General features: G+C 40.1%; 1 gene segment (V, D, J or C); it reads left to right on the plus strand.

Moving 5' to 3' along the window:
* The window catches only part of LOC106000267, a 242896-nt gene that overhangs the window by 109579 nt on the left and 111044 nt on the right, over positions 1 to 22273 (plus strand). Inside the window, 1 exon segment of the V gene segment in view lies at positions 11177 to 11486. Coding sequence covers positions 11177 to 11486 — 310 coding nt within the window.

Here is a 22273-nt window from a genome sequence, read left to right on the forward strand (position 1 = left end):
CAGCAGGGTGGACATTGCTGATTTCCAGAGTGAAATCTATGCCTGACCTGTGTGGGACTCAAGAGGCCTTTGGGAAGTCTTATAAATCATTTGCCATGGAGCCTGGCTTCACATGAAATTGAGTCATATGCAGAGAAGTGGGTAGATCTGGGCCTTTCATGGTAAGCAAAGCAAGCCATATTCAGAAGGACAGTCATGTGCTTTCTGTCATGTGTGCTTGCTAAACCTAAAAGGTAACTATGCATGTAAACACACAAAAAAATATGGGACATACATGACATGTTTTTAATCTATGAACATATGCACTAAATATATGTGGAAGTGCGGGATTGTTGGCAGGATTGAAAGAAGAAAAGAGGAATTTAAAGGGTGAACAGTATCTACACCCATTGCATAGGGAAAATGGGGTGCAGGAATGGAGAGACAAACTAGGAATATGGACTTCTCTGTTTGAGGTTTTGAAACAAGGTATCAGGAGCTTAATACTGGAATGGAAATTAATTCAGAAAATAATTTTGGTTAATACTGAAAAATGGAAGAGACCAGAAAAGTGATAGGATCAAAATGGAAGCATCCAGAATTAAAGAGGGTCAGGGAAACAAGAAGAATTGACCTATCCAGACACACTAAAGACACTAATGCCAATAATCCCGCCTATAATCCTAACTACTCTGAAAGTAGTGATCTGAGCATTGCAGTTCAAACACAGCCAACCTGGGCAGGAAATACCATGAGACTCTTATCTTCAATAACCACCAAAAAAGTGGGGGTATGACTCAAGGGAAAAACACCATCTTTGAGGTAAAAAATGAAAAAGCTAAGGAATACTGCCCAGGCCTGTGTTCAAGTTCAAGGAACAACACACAGAGAAAGAAAGAAATGAAAGAAAGGAAGAAAAGACGGAAGGACTGAAGAAAGGAAAGAAGGAAGGACGGAAGGAAGACAGGAAGGAGGGAAGGAGGGAGGGATGGAGGGAGGGAGGGAGGGAGGGAAGAAAGACAGGAATGAAGTATAATTAGCAGCACCTGAGGGGCTCTTGTTTGGCAGATGTCACAAATACAACATTATTGTACTCTGACTGGATCCTGAAGAAAATTTGGCCAGACCCCATTCCTGGACCCTGTGGCCAAATCCTTGTCCAGAATGCTGCAAGAGAAAGATACATTGGTGTTAAGCTATGACATTTGAGGAAATGATATGATTTATCAGAACCTCAAACCTGAATGTACAAGACAAAACTTGAGTGCAAGGAGTGAAAGTGTGTGTGATCTTCCATTTCCCATGATATCCCTGTCTTGTCAGTTACACTGAGATAGTTTAAAATTTCCACTGAATAATGAAAACATAAATTTAATACACTTGGAAAATCCCTTCAGGGTTGAACGTCATTTCCCCATTTGTTTGCAGTCTCCCATCACCCTCTTGCATGCAACCAGCCAACTGGAACCTCCAAAACCATGAGCAAAATAGACCTTTTTAACTCTTCACAAATGGTGTTAGTCACTGTAACAGAAATCCAACAAGCATGAGAACTAACAAGTATAACTATACTTCTCTGTTTCTCTTTCTGTTTCTTTTTATTTATTTTATCATCTTGCAGTTGTGGTATAGGGAGTTTCAATTTAACATGTCAGCTTAACAGTGCATTTTGATCAATGTCTCCCATTTCATCATTGTCCCCATCTCTCTCCACTCATGCACTCCATTTACCTAGTTCCATTTCTGCTTTTTTTTCCAACAATTTTCTTTTATATTTACATCTGCTGGGGATGGTTTCTCTGACTTGTGACAAGATCCCTGACTCACCCATCATCCACATGCAAGGAAATACAATTTGGTGGTCAAGATACTCCTGATAAGGCTGGATAAGAAATGTACTCATTATCTTACTCATGAAACTCTAATTAAAATTGAAAAGAAAAAAAGATATGCCTGAATCCACTAGCATAACTATTGTGGTAAGGGGACAGGACTCTTCTCAGAGATTTAACTCACAGCAATGAATGGAAATCCACCAACAAGGGCTGGGAAGGTGGCTCAGTGGTAGAGCGCTTGCCTTGCATGCATGAGGCCCTGGGTAAGATTCCTCAGCACCACATAAACAAAAAGGAAAAAGCTGTGGCTCAAGTGGTAGAGTGCTAGCTGAAGAGCTGAAGGACAGCGCCCAGGCCCAGAGTTCAGGCCGCATGACCAGACCCTTCCCCCCAAAAAGAGAAAAAAAAATCCACCAACAAATATATGGATAATTCTACATAATGACTCTCCAGCATCTATTGGGTTTATGCTCTGCTTGGTCCTTTGACTTCTACATGCAAAAGAAAATCTACTAGTTGAAGAGTTACACAGTGTAGTCATCAGTTCAACCCACCCCTCATGACATGTGGAAACTTCAGTAGGAAAACAAGTTCCCTAATTCTGGAAATCTTGAAGGGTCATGACTACCTCTAAAATGCAGGGTAGGAAAAAAGAGAGTGAAGATTTCATCACAGGGACACCACATACTTATCAAATAATTTGGGGACTATGAAAAAGCTTACTATATATATGTCCCGTTTGAATATATATATATATATATGTATGTATATGTATATGTATATATCCCATATTAACTTCCCCTGAAAAGCATAGCCACATTAAAACACATCTGCTTACTCAGGCTTTTAACCCATGGATGACTGTGCTGAAAGATTGTCGGAGCTCATCATGCTTTGAAAATAGAACAAATACAATTATTTACTGGCATATTAGAGATGAAGTGCCAGAAGAAAAAAAGCAAAGATGACCACTGCATGTGTTTGAACTTGGAAAACACAGAATTTAGAATGATGTTTACTGGGAAAGGGAAGCCAACAGAAAGAAAATTTGAAAGACAGCTGAGAATCTGGATTTTAATTAGAATTTTGAGACGTCCAACTGAAAATGTACCTTAAGTGTCTGTGAATGTGAAATTCTGAAATTCAAGGAACCAGTCTGAAATAGAGGTACACAATTGGGACACAGAGCAATCATTAGACAATATTGTATATAAATGAAAGCAGGCTGGGCCTTGGAAGCTATACACTATTGAGAAGGGAAAAAGAAAAGGAACAACTAGCAGGAACCCTGGGAAGGGGCAACTAACTCCATAAGAAATGAACTCTGAGTGATGTCCCAGAGACAAAACACTGTTTGTAAAAAACACTTTTGCAGAAGGTTTTGAAATGTAATATTAATGTGTTGAATAATGAAAATTTTTGTTTCATGGAATGCTGATATTAAATGATCCAGTTATTTTCAGGAAGAGGTTCACAATCTCCTTGAGCAAGTCAAAGAATTAGAAAGTTATTTGTACAGATGTAAACACCCTGTATTAAATAGGTAAGGTCTTATCTATGTGGGTTTGATTGGAGAAACTAATAAAGTATTCTCTAAATAATTTTTAAAAGGTTTGGAAAGTTCATGGTTCACAAAATAAAAACTTTACAAAAAAATTTAAAAAGCAAATAGGGGAGACACCAGAGGCTTAACCTGGGAAGCTGAGATTTGAGAATGCACAGTTTGGAGCTAGTCCTGGTAAACTAATCTGAAAATCACTGATCTCAAAGAAAGCAGGAAAATGGTGGAAGTGGAGGCATGGCTCAAGTGGCACCGTGCCAGCCCTCAACTGAAAAGCCAAGTAAGAGAAGAGCAGCAGCAAGAGGTCTTGGGTTGAACCCTAGCACAGGACAGGGAGAGAGAGCAGTGGAGGGGGAATGTTGTCCCTTGCTGCTCCCTGCTGGTCAGCATTATGAACAGCAAACTCCAGGGAGAATTTTTTAACATCATTTTTAAAAAATTATTATTAATATTTTTATTGTGAAAATACCATACAGAGGGGTTAGAATTACATGATCAAGGTAATGAGTACATTTCTTATGAAGTATTGTTTCCTCCTCCTTTGTTTCCCCTTCCCATCCATTTCATAAACCAACTCCCCCCTTACCCTCCCTCCCTTCCATCGAAGTTGTAAAGTTCGTTTTTCGACGTAACGACTTATACATCTCATTTTTGCAATGGGTCCACCTGTATCCCTATTTAAAAGATTTGATTTTTTTCCCTTCCCCCTTCCACAAATTATGCCAACATCAAATACAGTGAAAGCAGGGGTTATACAGTCAGTGGGGGAGGGACATACAAAGCAACAAAGAAATCATCTTATAAATATGTTAGAAACAATCCCATGAAAGAAAACACATTTCAGTACTTATGTTGGGGTTCATTTAACCTAACATCAACTTATATGACCTTTTCTGCTTGTCTCAGACATATAATAGTTATTGCAAATAAGGGAAACCATGGGACCTATGTTTTGGGGGGCCTCCTTACTTCACTTAATGTAATTTTTCCAAGTCTTTACATTTCCTCACAAATGGGGGCAATGTCATTCTTTCTGATGGAGGCATAGAATTCCATTGTGTATATATACCACATTTGCTTGATCCATTCATGTACTGAGGGGCATCTGGATTGGTTCCATATCTTAGCTATGGTAATTAATGCTGCAATAAATATACTTGTGCTGATAGCTTTAGTATGGTCTTGTTTGTGATCATTCGGGTAAATGCCCTTTTTAACATAAAATCTTATACACCTCATTGTTGCAATGGGTCCACCTATATCCCTATTTAAACAATTTGTTTTTTCCTTTCCCCTCCACAAATTATACCAACATCAAATACAGTGAAAACAGTGGTTATACCATGGGGGAGGGACATACAAAAAAAAAAACAAAAAAAATCATCTTATAAATATGTTAGAAACAATACCAAGAAAGAAAAACCATTTGAGTCCTTTTCTTGGGGTTCAGAGAATTATTGTTCCTTATCTGTCCTCTTTCAAAATATCTTGCATATTTTGCCCTTCATAAGTTATTTAGCACAATAGCTGATTTCAGCAACTCCGAGTATCAAATCTGTGAAGGACCTGTCTCATCATTTTCATATAATAAAACAAGTCCACTCAGAAAATTTGCCTAGTTCATCAAACTTGATTTCTAGTGCTCTTCCCATCATTTGGATCCACCATCCCACCACCTGCTTCCACCTATAGTCACAGACTTCTCAGAAGCCACGTTATACATGTCAAGGACTCTAGGGTTTTCACTGCAAGCTGATGGCATAGCTGTCATCCAGAAACTACACACAGAACCAGAAACACAACAAAACAAACGGCTTCAAATCAAATGATAGTCAAACACCGTAGACCCACAATACACTCGCAAATGACACTCTTGTTCTTTCTTCTTATATTGGTTTTGTTTGCTTCATTATTTTTTTTTTGGGTCCGGTCGTGGAGCCTGAACTCTGGGCCTGGGCACTGTCCCTCAGCTCTTCAGCTCAAGGCTAACGCTCTACCACTTGAGCCACAGCGCCACTTCCGGCTTTTTTCTTTTTGCTTATGTGGTGCTGAGAAATCGAACTCAGGGCCTCAGGCATGCAAGGCAAGCGCTCTACCACTGAGCCATCTTCCCAGCTCCTTGCTTCATTATTTTTAACAGAACTCACCATATAGATTAGGTGCTTATAAATTTCAGAGCTGCCTGACTGCTGATATAATAGTCATGAACCATTCTACAGCGTCTACTGACATTTGCATATTCACCATGCACAAACCTATATTGAATTCAAGGAAAATGTACTACTTACCTCACCTAGTCTAGAACTCATAGCAGAGACTACAAGAATAAATATGATTTTCAAATACCTGAGACTTCTATCTTCACCATTTCCATGACATAGACCCTGGAAACAGTACCTGAAGATGTAAGATTTCCAAATATTAGCTTTAAGAAGGTCTTATATTTTGCCTGGATTGACATGAACTGTAATCCTCTTATTTGCAGCACCCATGTAGGTAAGATGACACATATGAGCCCCACAGGCTGACTATGAAGATGGTCATGGTCTGTCCATTTTGTCTTCATGAGATGTTCCATGGGCAGATGAAGGAACTATGGGAAAGCTGCTCTGAAAAGACAGGTGAGTGCTGATAACATCCCAATAGACTTGGACCATGCTTTAGGCCCCAGATGGCTCTGATTCCCAGTACAAATATCCCCTTGACCCAGACATCACAAGCTTCTCAAACTAATACTGTATTTCAAGGAAAAGTGAAGTTTCCATTTCTTTGAGGCTTGCCGAAATTCTACATGTCTCCTCATAATAGATAAAGTTCTAGTACCATCCCAACATACATATGTTTGATGCCTAAGTTTACATGTGAATTGTCCTTCCAAAAGTTTGTGTGTTGAAGGGGTTTCTCCTCAGATGGTAGATCCAGTCATTGAGAGGTAGATGGATAAAGTGAGCTCTGACTTAACCAATAGATTAAACCATAACCTGGTTCCTAATTTGATGCCATTATTAAGAAGTGATGGACATTAAAATGAGGGTCCTGTTTAGAGGAGGGACATCTATCCAACTGTGTCTATGAAAGGAGAATATTGAGTTGGGAAGTTGGCTCAGTGGTACACTGCTTGCCTCACACCCATGAGGCCCTGGATTCAATTCCTCAGCATCACATAAGCAGAATAAAGCTGGAAGTGGTACTATGACTCAAGTCGTAGGGTGCTAGCCTTGAGCTGAAGAGTTGAGGGACTTCACCCAGGCCCTGAGTTCAGCCTCCACGACAAACAAAAAGAAAACCAAAGGAGAATATTGTCCTCCCACCTTCCTCTTTCTCTCTGCGTCCTAGCTGCAGTGAGTGAGGAGCTTTCTCCACCGCACCATTCCACCATGATGTTTCTGCCTTGTCACAGACCAAAATGCAATGTAGACTGTTAGCCACCAAGTGAAAACCCAAAACTATGACATCCAATAAATCTTTCTTCCTGTAACCTGTTTCCTCAGGTGGTTTGTCATTATTTTAAGTAGAGAAATACAGTAAGCAAGATCCACACCTCACTGTGCCCTTCTTGGGAAACACCTCAAACAACTGCGCTCCTATTTATTATAGATGTGGACATATAAGGAAGTGAGGAAGATCTGATTTATCCGCACACAGCTTTAAAATTCCTAGGAGATGTCAGCAGTTATTCGTAGTTTATGAGCCTCTTGTTATCTGCTGTATCTCTAGGCCTACGTATTCAATTGCTATTTTAAGTAAGAGTTTGAGTGTCATAAATTAGTACATAGTTTCTGTAGGAGCACATTTTCTCCAAGCATTACACTTTATTAACTACTATGAGCTATAAACACTGAAAGGCAAAGTCTGTGGAATACAAAATGACCTCCCTACATACTACACATGAATGCAGAGTGGGGTTTCTTAGTGACATTTAGAAAGCATATCAGAGAGAGTGTGAAATCACAGAGTCAGAACTGACAGGTTACTTGCTCTACACATGGAAGAGAAGGGACACTGTCAAAGAAGGAAGTTTACATTCTAGGTGCTGGAAAAGTCAAGGGACATATTCTCTCTGACATTCTACAAATAAGAATGTAGTCTGCCAGAACACTGAGTCTTGACTTTGACTTCTACCCCCAAAACTATTGATTGCTCTTTTTTCCTCTTCAAATCACAGAGACCTTGGTCAATTACTACAGTAAACTACTACAAAGGCTTCTACCTGAGTTTTCCTATAGGAAGCTTCCATGCAAAAGATCTAAGAGGCACTATGCCTCTTCATTTTTTGTTGAGCAATGGAAGATTTCTTGTCTAGAAATCAGGATATAAAAGCTCTCAGGCATATGGAGGAAGTAGGCAAGTCAAGGACTGTGTGGGTTGCAAGCAGCTGAACAAGTTCTGAAGGGGGATTTTGTTCAAAGAAGAAGTACCATCGATCTGCTTCATAACTTTGTAGACAGTAATAATTTGCCACATCTTCAGGCTAGATGCTGCTGGTAGTGTGAAATCAGTCCCAGACTCACTGCCAGTGAACCAATCAGGGACTCCAGATGCCCAAGTGGATGCCCAATACGTGAGCAGTTTAGGAGCTTCTCCACATTTCTGCTGCCAAGCCAAGTAGTTCTTATTTTTTGCTCCATAACACACCCTGACCGCACTGCAGTTGATGATGACCCTCGCTCCTGCGGACATAGTCAAGGAACTTGGAGACTGAGTAACCACAATGTCCCTGTAAACACCTGCAAATAGGAATGCACACTGATCAAACATAGGTATACACAGACTTTATAACATAAATACAAATATTGAAATAGTTCATCAAAACCTACTCAATATATATACATAAGTATCTACAGAGCTATTAGTCTACAAATGGAAATGTAGTATAACTTCTAAGTGACATTTTTAAATGTCTCACTAGACGTCCAAAGTAGCAGGAGCACGAGGAGTTGGGTCTGTGCCGCCATCTTGCTGTCCCACATGATCCAGCTTAGTTCCCAATTCAGAAGGACTCAGTTATCAAAGCTGATAAGCAGCCTAGAGGGGCCTATGCAAAGCAATCAGCATAGAAGGAAAGAAATCACCGGAGCAGTGCATTGTGAAAGCATCTGATGTAAATCAATAGCCTAAAATAGCATCAAATGTGCAACTAGAAAAGTCAGAGAAGTCAGAAGCCCTAAACTCAATCTCAAGAACCTAAATTAAGAACCACTAGATGGCAAAGTAGTAGAGCTTCAGGGTTAAATTGAAATTTTATATTATTTAAATTGAGTTTTACAGAAATGGTAGGCAAAGAGGTTCAATCAGATAATCCTAGGGAAACAAAGAAACATGGAGTTATTTTGTTCTTTGTTTAGGAAATACAAGTAGGAAATAGCAACAAAAATTAAAGAATAGGACAAAGAGGAAGGGTAGGAAGAGGGGAGAAAAGAAAAATTGAGCAAAGAAAGGATGGGGAAAGACAAAGGGAAAGTGACAAATTTGAACTGCAGTTTGAACTCAGAGGCTCACATTTGCTCTACATGCTTGCTCCTCAGGAGCTCTACCACATTAACCATGTCTCCAGTAGAGCTTTTTGATGGTTATTTTGGAGATCAAGTCTCTGCCCATTTTAGCTTCAAACCTCTACCCTTCTGCATAGATAGCACTGGAGTGTGAGCCACTGGTGCTAGGCCTCAGGGTATGTTCTTTCCAAAGTGATTTAATGGATCTTAAGCCTTAAGCATAACATCAGAAATATTATTGACAACATTCACCACAGTGACCATCTTGGAAGCCCAGTCTTTGATTCAAATTGCCCTGAGACAATAAAGTACTGCATTCCATCTTTTTAAAAAGAAAAAAAAATGATTCTCTTTCACAAATCTGGACTCATGATGGCAACTGAGTAACATCCATGACAATGGGAAGGACTGGCATATGGGAAGGATTTTTCTAAGTTCATTCAGAGGAGGAAAAAATGCCATAAGTATTCATTACATCTGATGAAATCAAGATGTTATTCTCTTAAGAAATATTTTTGACTAGGTACCAGTGGCTCATACCTGTAATCCTTGCTGCTCAAGAGGCCGAGATCTGAGAAATATGGTTGTAAGCTAGCCCAGACAGGATAATCCATAAAACTCTTATCTCCAATTAACCAGAAAAAAAGCCAGAAATGGAGATATAGTTCCATATATTTAGTGCCAACCATGAATGAAAAAGTTAAGAGGCAGTACTCAGGCCCTGAGTTCAAGCTCCAGTATTGGCACAATAAGTAAAAATAACTAAGAAATATTTTTGTTAGGTATCAGTGGCTCCTAACTACACATACAACTGAGATCCAGAGAACTGTGATGCTAAATGTGCCTGGGCTAAAAATTATATGAGACTCCATCTCCAAAATAGCAGCAAAAAGCAAGAAGCAAGGCCTCACTGAAGTGGTAGAGTGTCAGCATAGCAAGTTTAAATCCCCTCAAACCAAGTACTTCCAAAATAGTGGGGGGGAGTTTTTATGAATCTGATATATCTAGAAATAAGAATGACAGAATGTTTGCCAATTTATAAATCTGTTTCCCACAAATCTTTTTTTATTGTGAAAATACTGTACAGAGGGGTTAAAATTACATGGGCAAGATAATGAGTACATTTCTAATCAAGCATTGTAGCACCCTCCTTTGTTTCCCCTTCCTATCCCTTCCCATCCTCCTTCCGCCCCGCCCCCTTCCCACAAATCTTATATTTACTATTACAGGATAATTTCCAACCTTTGCTCTTGTATTGAACTGGAAAATTGGCTATTTAGCTGGAACAGAAATCCCAGTGCTCCTCATTGGCAAGTTCTCTTCACATGAGCATCACAGAGTTTTATTCACTAGATCCAAGGAAAAGCTCTTTCCAGCCTTTCTTTCTAACATGTTTGTCTACTTGGCAACTATCAGCATAGCTCAAGTCTGTGCTGTCAAGGTAGGAAACTGAAGGGCAATACTTGGGAGGACAAAGTTGTTTATCTACTTAGCTGGGAAGGAACCAAATAGGCACTGCTCCCCTCCAAGAGACCAGTCCCCACACCTGCACTGCACTGAGTCTCTTTGCTGTCTTAGAGAGGTTGGTCCATATGCACCTTCTCTCCTCCTTCTGCCCCAACAAACACATCCAGATGTTCCACATGGCCTCCTATTGCCCACTAAGGCACACAGCATGGAATTTATCTTTGCTTGTTTTTCAATACAGAAATTGTTTAACTCAACTAAAATGCCTCCTTCCATACCCTTTAAGTCTTACCACGTTGCTGCAGCCAATATTCAATTTGCATAGTGCTCCCTAGGGAGGAGCCTCTTTGCTAAGGCTAAGATAAAAGCTCATCTCACATGCTAAGTTCAGGACTCCACATTTCAATTTCTCAAGATGATGTGCCCTGCTCAGCTCCTGGGGCTGCTAATGCTTTGGATCCCTGGTAAGGGCACAGAGAGATGAAGGAGATGAGGGAGGAGATGGGGTGTTCAGGTGGGGTCTCGGCACACCACTGCTGCTGTTGTGTTCTCTCCACATGTGGGGTGTGTGGATCTCATACTTCAGGACTGCACGTTATGCTTACAGCTATGTGGGGCAAGAAGATTCCAGAGCATCTGGACATAGATGCTGCTGAAAATTGTTCTATAGAATGAGATAGTAAAGACAAAGTCCTCTGTGTGCAAATCTTAACTTCCTGCTTTGAAACTGAATGTTTACAATCCAAATAAAATTCCAAATAATAATTTAGTACAATGGAGGAAATTTATGAAACCTGCTAAAAAGTTTTATGTGACTCCCCACTTGACTTCCTTCTTTCTAGGATCTAGTGGAGATGTTGTGATGACGCAGAGTCCTCTCACTCTCTCTATCAAACCTGAAGAGCCAGCCTCCATCTCCTGCAAGTCCAGTGAGAGCCTCCTGCATAACGATGGAAACACATACTTGAATTGGTACCTGCAGAAGCCAGGCCAGTCTCCACAACTCCTGATCTATACGGTTTCCAACCAAGTTACTGGAGTCTCAGACAGGTTTAGTGGCAGTGGGTCAGGCACAGATTTCACACTGAAAATCAGCAAGGTGAAGCCTGAGGATGCAGGGGTTTATTACTGCGGGCAAGGCACAAAACTCCTTAACACTGTGCTACAGCCCAGAGCAAAAACCTCCCTGCATGGGGCAGCCCAGCTGTGCCCATGTGCTGCTTGCCTGGGGACCAGCAGAGCAGATTCTCTGAGTCTGTGTGCAAGGTTAAGGTTGGGGAACTCAGAGCCACAAACTGCAGCTGAGGTCTCCATCCCATGGGGGGCCTCAGCTACACTCAACGAAACCCTATTGATGGTCAGCTGCAACAGATGCCCATAGCACTTCAGGCAGATATTTACAAATACCCTAAGTGACTTATACTCAAAGGAAGCTTCCAGAAAGTCTAAAAACATGTCTTCTTGCAAAGATTATCCCACAAAAACTGGAAGGTGGTATAGATGACTTCTAGATGGGACTTGTGTTTTGTCAATTCCGTTCTTTCTTCAAATTGAGATATAAACCAAATCATAAACACACCAATATGACTTCACTTTTAAAAAGTAATACAAGGAAAATCATGAAAACAGCTTAGAATGTTTTCACCTAATCTTGTAGTTCTGATTTCAGGATCCCATGGGGATAATGTGATGCTGCAGACTCTGCTCTTTCTATCCATCACCCCTGGACTGAAGCTCTAGAAACCTGATAGAGGGCCTCTCATAGTAGCTCACACCTGTAATACCAGCTACTCTAGAGGCTGAGATTAAGAGGATTGCAGTTAAAGCGAAAACCAAGGAAAATTAACAAGACTCCATCTGAGCAAACAATCTGGCTTGATGGCACACATCTGCAGTTCCAGCTATGTATGAGACTGTAGGTAGGAGAATCTTTGCCAACTCTGAGCAACAGTGAAAGAGTTTACCTTAAAAGGACTATTGGTAGCATGTGGCAAGTGGTAGAGTGTGTAGCATGCAGTAGGCCCTGAGGTCACACCCCAGTACTGGGGGGAAAAAGACAAGAGAAATGAAGACATCCCTTCTAGGTGGCACCTGAATTCACTAGACATTCCATGGAAAATAGTGCCCACCATGAATGCCTCTGAATCTTTATTAATTGAATGGTTACTAAAGGTCCTAAGTACAGGCACCTTAGATCAGATTGCATTTGACCAGTTCATCAGGGCAGAAGCAAGTATGCAAAGGTGATTGCACCTGCATTATATACTGTGCATGATATGGTAGCAAATGGCATTCAAGACAGAACTTAGAGCTCTGATGGGGAGGAGGACCACAGAAGGGAGGGCTCAAAGTGGGAAGGTCAGCAGGAAATGCAGGGCAAGGAACGAACTCAATGTTTAAGACTCTGGAACATAAAAATAGCGAACAGTGCCATGTTATAGGAAAATGACTCACAAAAATGGAGAGAAAATATGAGGCAAAAGGAAATATTATTTGCAAAACAAGGCAAGTGGTGCTTATATAGAAAGATTTTGCTTCCTCACTAAGAAAGGATGATATTAAGACAAGCATTCTGAAATGTGTAAAGGGATAGGTACATGTAAACTCACACTGGCTGCACATACAACATGGAGAATATCTTATGCAGTTTAATATGTGTATGTGGCCAAGTGGGGTCACTTGGGCTGCTAATCCTTACATTTAGAGATGGAGATCCGGAGAACTGTGGTCAAATCATCTCACCTACAGAATTGTTCATTTTCCTCACATCCCACCAGCACTTGTTGTTGCTGGTGTTCTTGATGGTGGATATTCTGAGTAACTGAGTGTGGCTGTGGTCCCCTAACACAGAGACCTCATCTGTAGTTGATGGTCTGGATCTACAAACTCACCCACACACACAGGCTCAGAGAATGTGCTCTGTTGGTTTCCAGAGAAGCAGCACATGGGGAGAGCTGGGCTTCCACACACAGGGAAATTTTTTGCTCTGGGATGTACCACACGGGTAAGATACTGTGTTCCTTGGAGGCAGTAGTAAACTCCAGCATCCTTAGCGGGGTGGATATTGCTGATTTCCAGAGTGAAATCTATACCTGACTGTATGGGACTCAAGTGGCCTTTGGGAAGTCTTATAAATTGTTTGCCATAGATAGAGTCTGGCCTGGCTTCACATGAAATTGAGTCATTCGCAGAGAAGTGGGTAGATCTGGGACCTTCATGGTAAGCAAGCCAAGTTCAGAATATCAAAAATGTCATGCTTTCTCCCATGTGTGCTTGCTAAACCTAAAAGATAACTATACTTATAAATACACAAAGGATTGAGCTGGGAAGGTGGCTCAGTGGTAGAGTGCTTACCTTGCATGCATGAGGCCCTGAGTTCAATACCTCAGCACTCTGTAAGCAAAAAAGAAAAAATCCGGAAGTGGTGCTCTGGCTCAAGTGGTAGAGCGCTAGCCTTGAGCTGAACAGCTGAGGGACAGCGCCCAGGCCCAGAGTTCAGGCCCCACAACCGGACCAAAAAACAAACAAAAAAATACACAAAGGAATATTACATGACTGTAATATATGGAAATATGTAATAAACATATGTGTAAGTGTGGGACTGTTGGTGAGGATTGGAAGAGGACAAGAGAAGATTAAAGAGTGACCAATATTTAAATCTATTGCATTTGTGGATAAAAAGAGCAAAATGAGACTCACTGAGGTCTGGAATAATAGGGTAGTGGGGTTAAGAAATGTGACATTAAGTGAGGGGTGCAATCTCATTAAAGTAGCAAATATGCTAATTCCATTTGAATGACTACCATACACTAAAAATATAAATAAAGTCATCAAAATTGGGGATGATTAGTGAGGGTGCAGGAGAGTGAATATGATCATCGTACTTTATATACATGTATGAAAATGGAACAATTAAGTTGTGGAGATTGGTTTGGGAGGGGATAGAGTGTGAGAGGGAGCAAGCCTGATCAAGATTCAACGCTTACAAATATGGACTTGTCAAAATATAACCTCTGTACAACTAATGGATGCTAATATAAAGATGTTAAAAACCTGTACCCCTCTGTACAATATTTTCAAAATAAAAATATGTACTGCAGACAATAGAGTATAACACCTATTAGTGTAATATTTATAGTAGGCATCATAAGTAATCCCCCCAAGAGGATCTCAAGTGTACAGTAGAATGTAAATATGTCAGGTGGAAATAATACATAACATTTTCATGTAAGCATCCACTGAGTTTTGCATACACAGCAAGTCCAGGATATTGAATTGTGACTCTGTAAATAACATGGACACACATTAATAGTAATGAGATCCTACTGAGGAAGGAAGCATCCACTTTTCCACTGACTGAGTTTAGACTTTATGACTTTGCTAGGATAAACATATTATAAACTGTGTTAAATATTTAAATCAGGGTTCAGAAGAAATAATTTTATCCATGATTACAGCAAGAGAGGATTTTTTCCCCTTAGCTGGTTGGTTGACAGGGTCTGTGTCATTTTCTACACATCAAATTCCACAGCTATTTTTTAAAGCTCTCTTAGATAAAGCACAATATGTTAAAGCACAATAGTGCTGGGAAAGGAAACAGTTAATTACCATGAAACAGTGTTTATTGTTATAGACAGAAAACATCTTATAATAAATAAATAAATGCAATCATTTTATAAAGTAGATGGTGGAAATATACATGTGTGAATGTAGACATGTGTGCACATATGTTTGGATGATAGAGAATTACAGAGATAGAGATGTAGAAATAGACATAGATAAAGATAGAGAGACATAGATGACAGATGATAAAGATATAATCACTGCTCTTGGTAGCTGGCAAGCAAACTGTGTAGGCTCATGGCTTATACTATTCTACCATCTGCTGACAATCCTTTACAACTGGAAAAAGACTTCAGAATAAGTCATTTATTTGGTCAACAAGAGACCTTGGAATGTTTTTCTTTTCATTGCTTTCATTTATAAACTTTACAGAAGGTTTGATTATATATAAATACAGAACATATTGTAATCACTCCCAACTTCACAAATTAACATTTTTCAATCTTGTTTCACCTACCTGCTTGATACAAAGTCCCTCTGGAGCCCTACACACACACACACACACACACACACACACACACAAAGTTTGTTTAAGCCAATTATTACTAATTGATAACTGATGGGGACTTTTTTTAAATAACAATCATACCACTTGATACCTAACTTAGAAGTCATTTCTACCTGGTACCAACTCATACCAGTAACTCTAGCTGTTCAGGAAACTTATATGTAAGGATGAGTTCAAAGCCAGCCCAGGCAGGAAAATAAATGAAACTATTATCTCCAATTAACCATCAAAAAGCCAGAAGTGAAGCAGTGACTTAAGTGGTAGTATGCTAGCCGAGGACGGTGCCCAGATCCTGAGTTCTAGCCTCAGGACAGATGAAAAGCTTTTATGTACGAACATATTCAGAGTGCATAGCTTGGGCTTACTTATATCTTTTCAGGAACTAAATCTCATTGTCACAAAGATTTCAGATAAGGATGGAGAAATAATATTTGGATGACTTTTCCTTTTGTCTCCATAACACTAAGAATGCCCATGTTAATGGCATACTGCATAAGGAACTCAAGTTATAGTAAATCTAAGACCCACAATATCTTTCTACCACAATATTGGAGTTGGGTAGACTAAAGATACAATAATGAAGAAATCTAATGTGAAATGCCGTCATACACTTGTAGTTATTGAATTGTACAATTAAAGAATGACCTTTGAAAGAAAGGATGACTGAAAGACCTGAAGGGAAGAGGAAAAGACAGGATGTGAGGAGGTAGAACAGGGATGTATTTTGCTTGAAGTTGATCACAGAAGCTCAGCTGGAAAACAGGTGTAGTGACAGAAGTAACAAACTAGGAATACGATCTTCTAGATTTTAGGTATTGAAATAAGAGATCAGAGGCTTAATATTGGGGAGGAAATAAATTCAGAAAATAAATGGGTTTAAGTAAAAGAAAACAGAAAAATGGGAATAAGATCAAAATAGAAACATCAAGACTAAAAGGGGCTGGGGAAAAGAATAATTGATCTATTCAGAAGCACTAAAGACACCAACGCCAGTGGCTCCTGCTTATAATCTGAGCTACTCAGAGGGCTGAGATCTGAGAATGGCAATTAAAAGCCAATCAGCCTGGGCCTGAAAGTCCATGAATCTCTTGTCTTCAATTAACCACCAAAAAAGGCAGAAGTGGAGTTAATACTCAAGGGGTAGAGGAGAATTCTTGAGTTAAAAAAAAAAATAAAAAGCTCAGGAATAGTGCCCAGGCCTGAGTTAAAGCTCTAGGAACAGCACGGGGGGGGGGGGGGGGGGAGAAGGGAAAAGGTATTAGAGCCATCTCTAAGGAGTAAAGATTAATTTGATTGCATCATCTATATAATCCTGAGAAACATTCAGATTCTTGTCACACAAAAACTCCTAACAATGTTTGTGAGACAACCTTATTATATTTTTCTACAATTATCTCCGACAAAGAAGGATCCAGAAAAGCTAAGTACCTAAATGATTCCTGGTTCCTGCAGATCCTACCAGCAGTAAATGTTGAAATGTAATCTCTCAGACAGACAGGAAAGATACCAGCTCAGGGCTGTGTGAGAAGGCAGCTGCTCACACAGCAAGGCTCACTGATCCATGGTATGGGGAGGAGGTTTGTGATCGAGGCTGAAGCACGGTGGGAGAGCAGTTACAATGGTGTTGGGAGTGATAATCTGCCACATCTTCAGCCTTCATACTGCTGATGGTCAGTGTGAAATCAGTCCCAGACCCACTGCCACTGAACCTATCAGGAACTTCAGATGCCCGGTGGATGCCCAATACATTAGGAGCTTCTCCTGGTTTCTGCTGATATCAAGCCAAGTAGTTACTAGTGCTTGATAATAGTCTGATTGGGCTTGCAGTTGATGGTGACCCTCTCTCCTGCAGACACAGCCAAGGACCTTGGAGACTGAGTAACTACAATGTCCCCACAAACAACTGCAATCAAAAAGACAAACTGATCACATAGACAGACAGGAAGACATACTTTATAACATGAATATAAATATTGAAATACTTCATTAAATTCTATACCTCAATGTTACGTCAGTACATTTACCTCTAGAGATCTATTAGTCTACAAATGGGAATGCAGAAAAACTTTTATTGTGACATTTTAAAATATCTTACCAGACATCAAAAGTAGCAGGAGCACAAGGACCTGGGTCAGTGCCACCATGTTGCTGTCCCAGTCCACCAGATAAAGCTCAGTTCCCAATTCAAAGGACTCATTTACCAAAGCTGAGAAGCAGTCTAGAGGGCCTATGCAAAGCAATCAGCAGAGAAGTGGATTACAAAATTAGTTGGTGCAAATCAAGAGCATAAATTATCATCAAATGGAGTGTAATTGTGCAACTAGAAAACATAAAAGTCAACTTAGAAGCTCTAAGATCAATATGGAAGACCTGAACTACAAGCTACTAAATGGCGCAGAAATAGAGGTTCACTAATAACTGAAAATTTTTATTAAATAGGTAGAGTTTTGCAGACATGATAGGCAGACTAGCTCAATCAGATAATCAGAAAAAAAACAAAATAATATGGTAGGAAATAGCAACAAAAATTTTAAGAATGGGAAAGGGAAGGAGGAGGAAGAGGAAGGAAGCAAGAAAACATTGGGCAAAGAAAGGATAGGTAGATAAGAAAACAGTAACAAATATGGAGTGGAGTTTGAACTCAGAGGATCACATTTCTTCTACATGTTTGCTCCTCTAGTCTTGACCACTTTAGCCATGCCTCGGTGGAGTCCAGTCTTTGATGGTTATTCTGGAGATCAAATGCCACAAACTTTTGTTCTTATGTTGGCTTCAAACCTCAATCTTCAAAAGTGCCATATTGGCTCAAAAGTGGTAAAGAACAAGCTTTGAGCAAAAGCTCATGGGGACAGTGCTCAGGACATGAGTTCAAGACCCACAACTGACCCCTCTCCTCCCCCCACCAAAAAAGAAACTCTACCTTCTAGGTCTCACCGTCCTGGGTAGACAGGACCAGAGTGTGAGTCCCTGGTGCTTAGCTTCAGGGTATTTTCTTGTCAAAGTGATCTTAAACCTTAAGCATAAAACCAGAAATATTATTGACAACTCAGTATGTATTTTAAGTTTTCCATTAAATCATTAAGATGTCCCCTCTTACTTTATTTTAATTAGATAATTTTCTCCAATCATTTTTGCTAGTTGAAAAAAATGATAAATGAGATTCAAAGTTTACCTAGGAAAGGTTAGTGTTTCTGCAACAATAGGAGAAAGACAAACAATACAATGATTGGAGAAGTTCCCAATTTCCAAGACCAAGAATATGAACACTGAGTAAATGCTCCCAAGACAGTTCTAACAAGGTCTTCTATCCTCTGACTCAAGTAGATCTTTGTCACTACTCCAATGAGCTAAATTTTTTCTTTCATTCCTTTACTGGTAGTCATTCAGATTAGACATATACAAAGTAAGATTTTAAGACTCAAATAAGTCAGCTATAAACATAACTGCTTTTCACAGTGTTTAGAGACTTCTCTATATCTTCTAGATGAAGACAACCACAGAGTTGCTTCTACACTAAGAGAAGACATGACAGATGCCTTAGCTGTTCTTTTTCCCACAAATCAAATTTCCACTATGTGTGGTACACTATGTGTTTTTGAATGTGTAAAAGGATCATCAACTCGTTGATGAAAACAGCACAGATTGATCTCTCACAAATTGGTCTCTAAAGGCAGGAAGTCTGGAATTAATGTTCCCCCAGCTCTGACCCAACACATTCACTACAGTGACCATCTCGGATGAAGCCCCAGGAGAAGCCTAGTCTTTGATTCAAATAGTCCTAAGACATTAAAAGACTGCATTCCTTCTTCTCTAACCCATGAAATCTCTTTGTAAACTGTGGAATTATGATTGTGACAGCATAGTACCCATGACAAGAAAGATAGACATGAGAAGGGATTTTCTAAGACCACTCAGAAGAAAAAAGTCATAAATGTTCATTATGCCTGATGATATCAAGATATTCTTCCCTTAAGAAATGTTTTTGGCTGTGTACCAGCAGCTCACTCTTATAATCTTAAACTACTCAGGAGCCTGAGAGCCGAGAAATACAGTTCTAAGCCAACCCTGGCAGGAAAGTCCATAAGACTCTTGTCTCCAATTAACCAGCAAAAAGCCAAAACTTGAGGTGTAGCTCAAGTGGTAGGTTACCAACCTTGAATGAAGTAGCCCAGCCCCTGAGTTCACGGCCCACTACTGGCACAATAAAGTGAAATATAAAAACAAATTAATTAAATAAATGATTGATTGATTGATTAAAAATATTTTCTCAGGTACTAGTGGCTTCTAGCTACTCAGAAGGCTGAGATCCAGAGAATTATAACTATAAATCAACCTGGGCTGAAAAGTTGAGAAGACTCGATATTCAAAAATACAGAATGACATTGCCCCATTTGTTAGGAAATGGAAAGACTTGGAAAAAATTATATTAAGTGAAGTAAGCCAAGCCCAAAGAAACATAGGTCCCATGGTTTCCCTTATTTGCAATATCTAGTATATGTATGAGTGAAGCAGAAAAGGTCAGATAAAGTGATGCTAGGAAAATGAACCCTTAGATATGTATTTAAATGTTTTTTCTTTCATGCATTTGTTTCTAATGCATTTATAAGTTGATCTCTTTGTTGCTTTGTATGTCCCTCCCCCACAGTATAACCCCTGCTTTCACTATATTTGATGTCAGTATAACTTGTGGAGGAGATGGGGAAAAACCAGTTGTTTAAGGATACAGGTGGATCTGATGCAACAATGAGACGTACAAGTTGTCATGTCCAAAACGAGCTTTACAACGTCAGTGTGGGGGGGGAGGGGAGGGGAATGGGTTGGGGGGGGGGGGGAAGAGAAGGATTGGGATGGGGGGAGGGGGAGGCTGGGAAGGGATGGGAAGGGTAAACAAAGGAGGAGGCTGCAATGCTTGGTAAGAAATGTACGCATTATCCTGCCCTTGCAATTGTAACCCCTCTGTACAGTTTGTTCACAAATAAAATAAAATTAAATTAAAAAAAAAAGAAATGTATTCCTTATCTTGCCCATGTAATTGTAACCCCTCTGTACAGTATGTTCACAAAAAATAAAAATTAAAATTAAAAAACAAGAAAAAAGAAATGTACTCATTATCTTACCCACGTAATTGTAATCCCTTTGTACAGTATGTTCACAATAAAAAATAAAAAAATACAAGCATAAATCAAGATGACAGTCATGGCTCAAGTGACAGAGTGCCAGCTTAGCAAGTTTCAGTCCCTGACTTCAAACCAACTATTGCCAAAGTGGAAGGCTCCTATATCTAAAACAATGACAGACTGCTCACCAGTTTATAAAACCTACTCCCAGGAAACTTGTATTCACTACTAAAAGTATTATTTCCCACCCTGTTCTGGTCTTCAATTGGGCAATTAGCACTCTAGCTGAAACAGAAAATCTTCCCCTCCCCCTTAAGTTCTCTTCCAAGGAAAAGCTTTGCTAATCTTTCCAACATGGTTGGTTCATTTAAAAGCTATCAGCATAGGGCTGGAAATGTGGCTTAGTGATAGTACTTGCGTAGCATGCATGAAGCCCTGGATTCAATTCCTCAGTACCACATAAAGAGAAAAAGCCAGAATTGGTGCTGTGGTTCAAGTGGTAGAGTGCTAGCGTTGAGCAAAAGAAGCTCAGGAACAGTGCCCAGGCCCTGAGTTCAAGCCCAGGACTTGCCACAAAAAAAAAAAAACTATCTGCATAGCCAAGTCTATGCTGTCAATGGTAAAAGACTGAGTGAGGGCAAACTTGTTTATCTTCTTAGCTGGGAAGGGGATAAACAGGTGACAGTTCCCCTCCAAGAGACCAATTCCCACACCTGCATTGAACTAGGTCTTCTTGCTGTCTTAGAGAAATTGGTGCAAATGCACATCACTTCCTCCTTCAGCCCCCAACACATCCAGAATTTCTGCATGGCCAATGACTGCCCACTGAGGCAGGCACATGGAATTTGTCTTTTCTGGCTTCTTCCCAAGGCACAAATTATTTGACTCAATTAAGATGCTTCCTTCCATGCCTTTTTTAAGTCTTTCCACATTGCTGCACCCAACATACAATTTGCATAGTGCTCCCTAGGGAGGAGCATCCTTGCTAAGTCTAAGATAAAAGCTCAGCTCTCACCCTAATTTGACTGATCAGAACTCCTCATTTCAGACTCTCAAGATGAAGTGCCCTGCTCAGCTCCTGGGGCTGCTGATGCTCTGGATCCCTGGTAAGGGCACAGAGAGATGAAGGAGAGGAGGAAGGAGATGGGGTGTGCAGGATGAGGCCTGGAGGGCACCACTGCTGCTGTTGTGTGTTCTGTCCACATGTGAGGTGTGTGGATTTCATACATCAGGATGGAAGGTGCTGTTTAGAGCTCTGAGGGGGAGGAAGAATCCAGGGCATCAGAACCTAGATACTGCAAAAATTGTTCTATAGAGTGAGATAGCATAGACAAAACCCTTTTTGTGCATATCTTACATCCTGTCTTAACACTGAATATAAATTCTAAATCAAAATTTCAAAAATAACTATTTTAGCTTATAATGTGTAACAGAGGAACATTATAAAACCTGCTGAAAAATTGTACACATGACCTTGCACTTGTCTTTCATTGTTTAGGATCTTGTGGAGACATCGTGATGACACAGACTCCACCCTCCCTGTCCATCAACCCTGAAGAGCCAGCCTCCATCTCCTGCAAGTCCAGTGAAAGCCTCCTGCATAGCAATGGAAACACATACTTGTACTGGTACCTGCAGAAGCCAGGCCAGTCTCCACAACTCCTGATCTATAGGGTTTCTAACCGATTTAC

The sequence above is a fragment of the Dipodomys ordii genome, unplaced genomic scaffold, assembly GCF_000151885.1.
Source record: "Dipodomys ordii isolate 6190 unplaced genomic scaffold, Dord_2.0 Scaffold214, whole genome shotgun sequence".
Lineage (NCBI taxonomy): Eukaryota > Metazoa > Chordata > Mammalia > Rodentia > Heteromyidae > Dipodomys > Dipodomys ordii.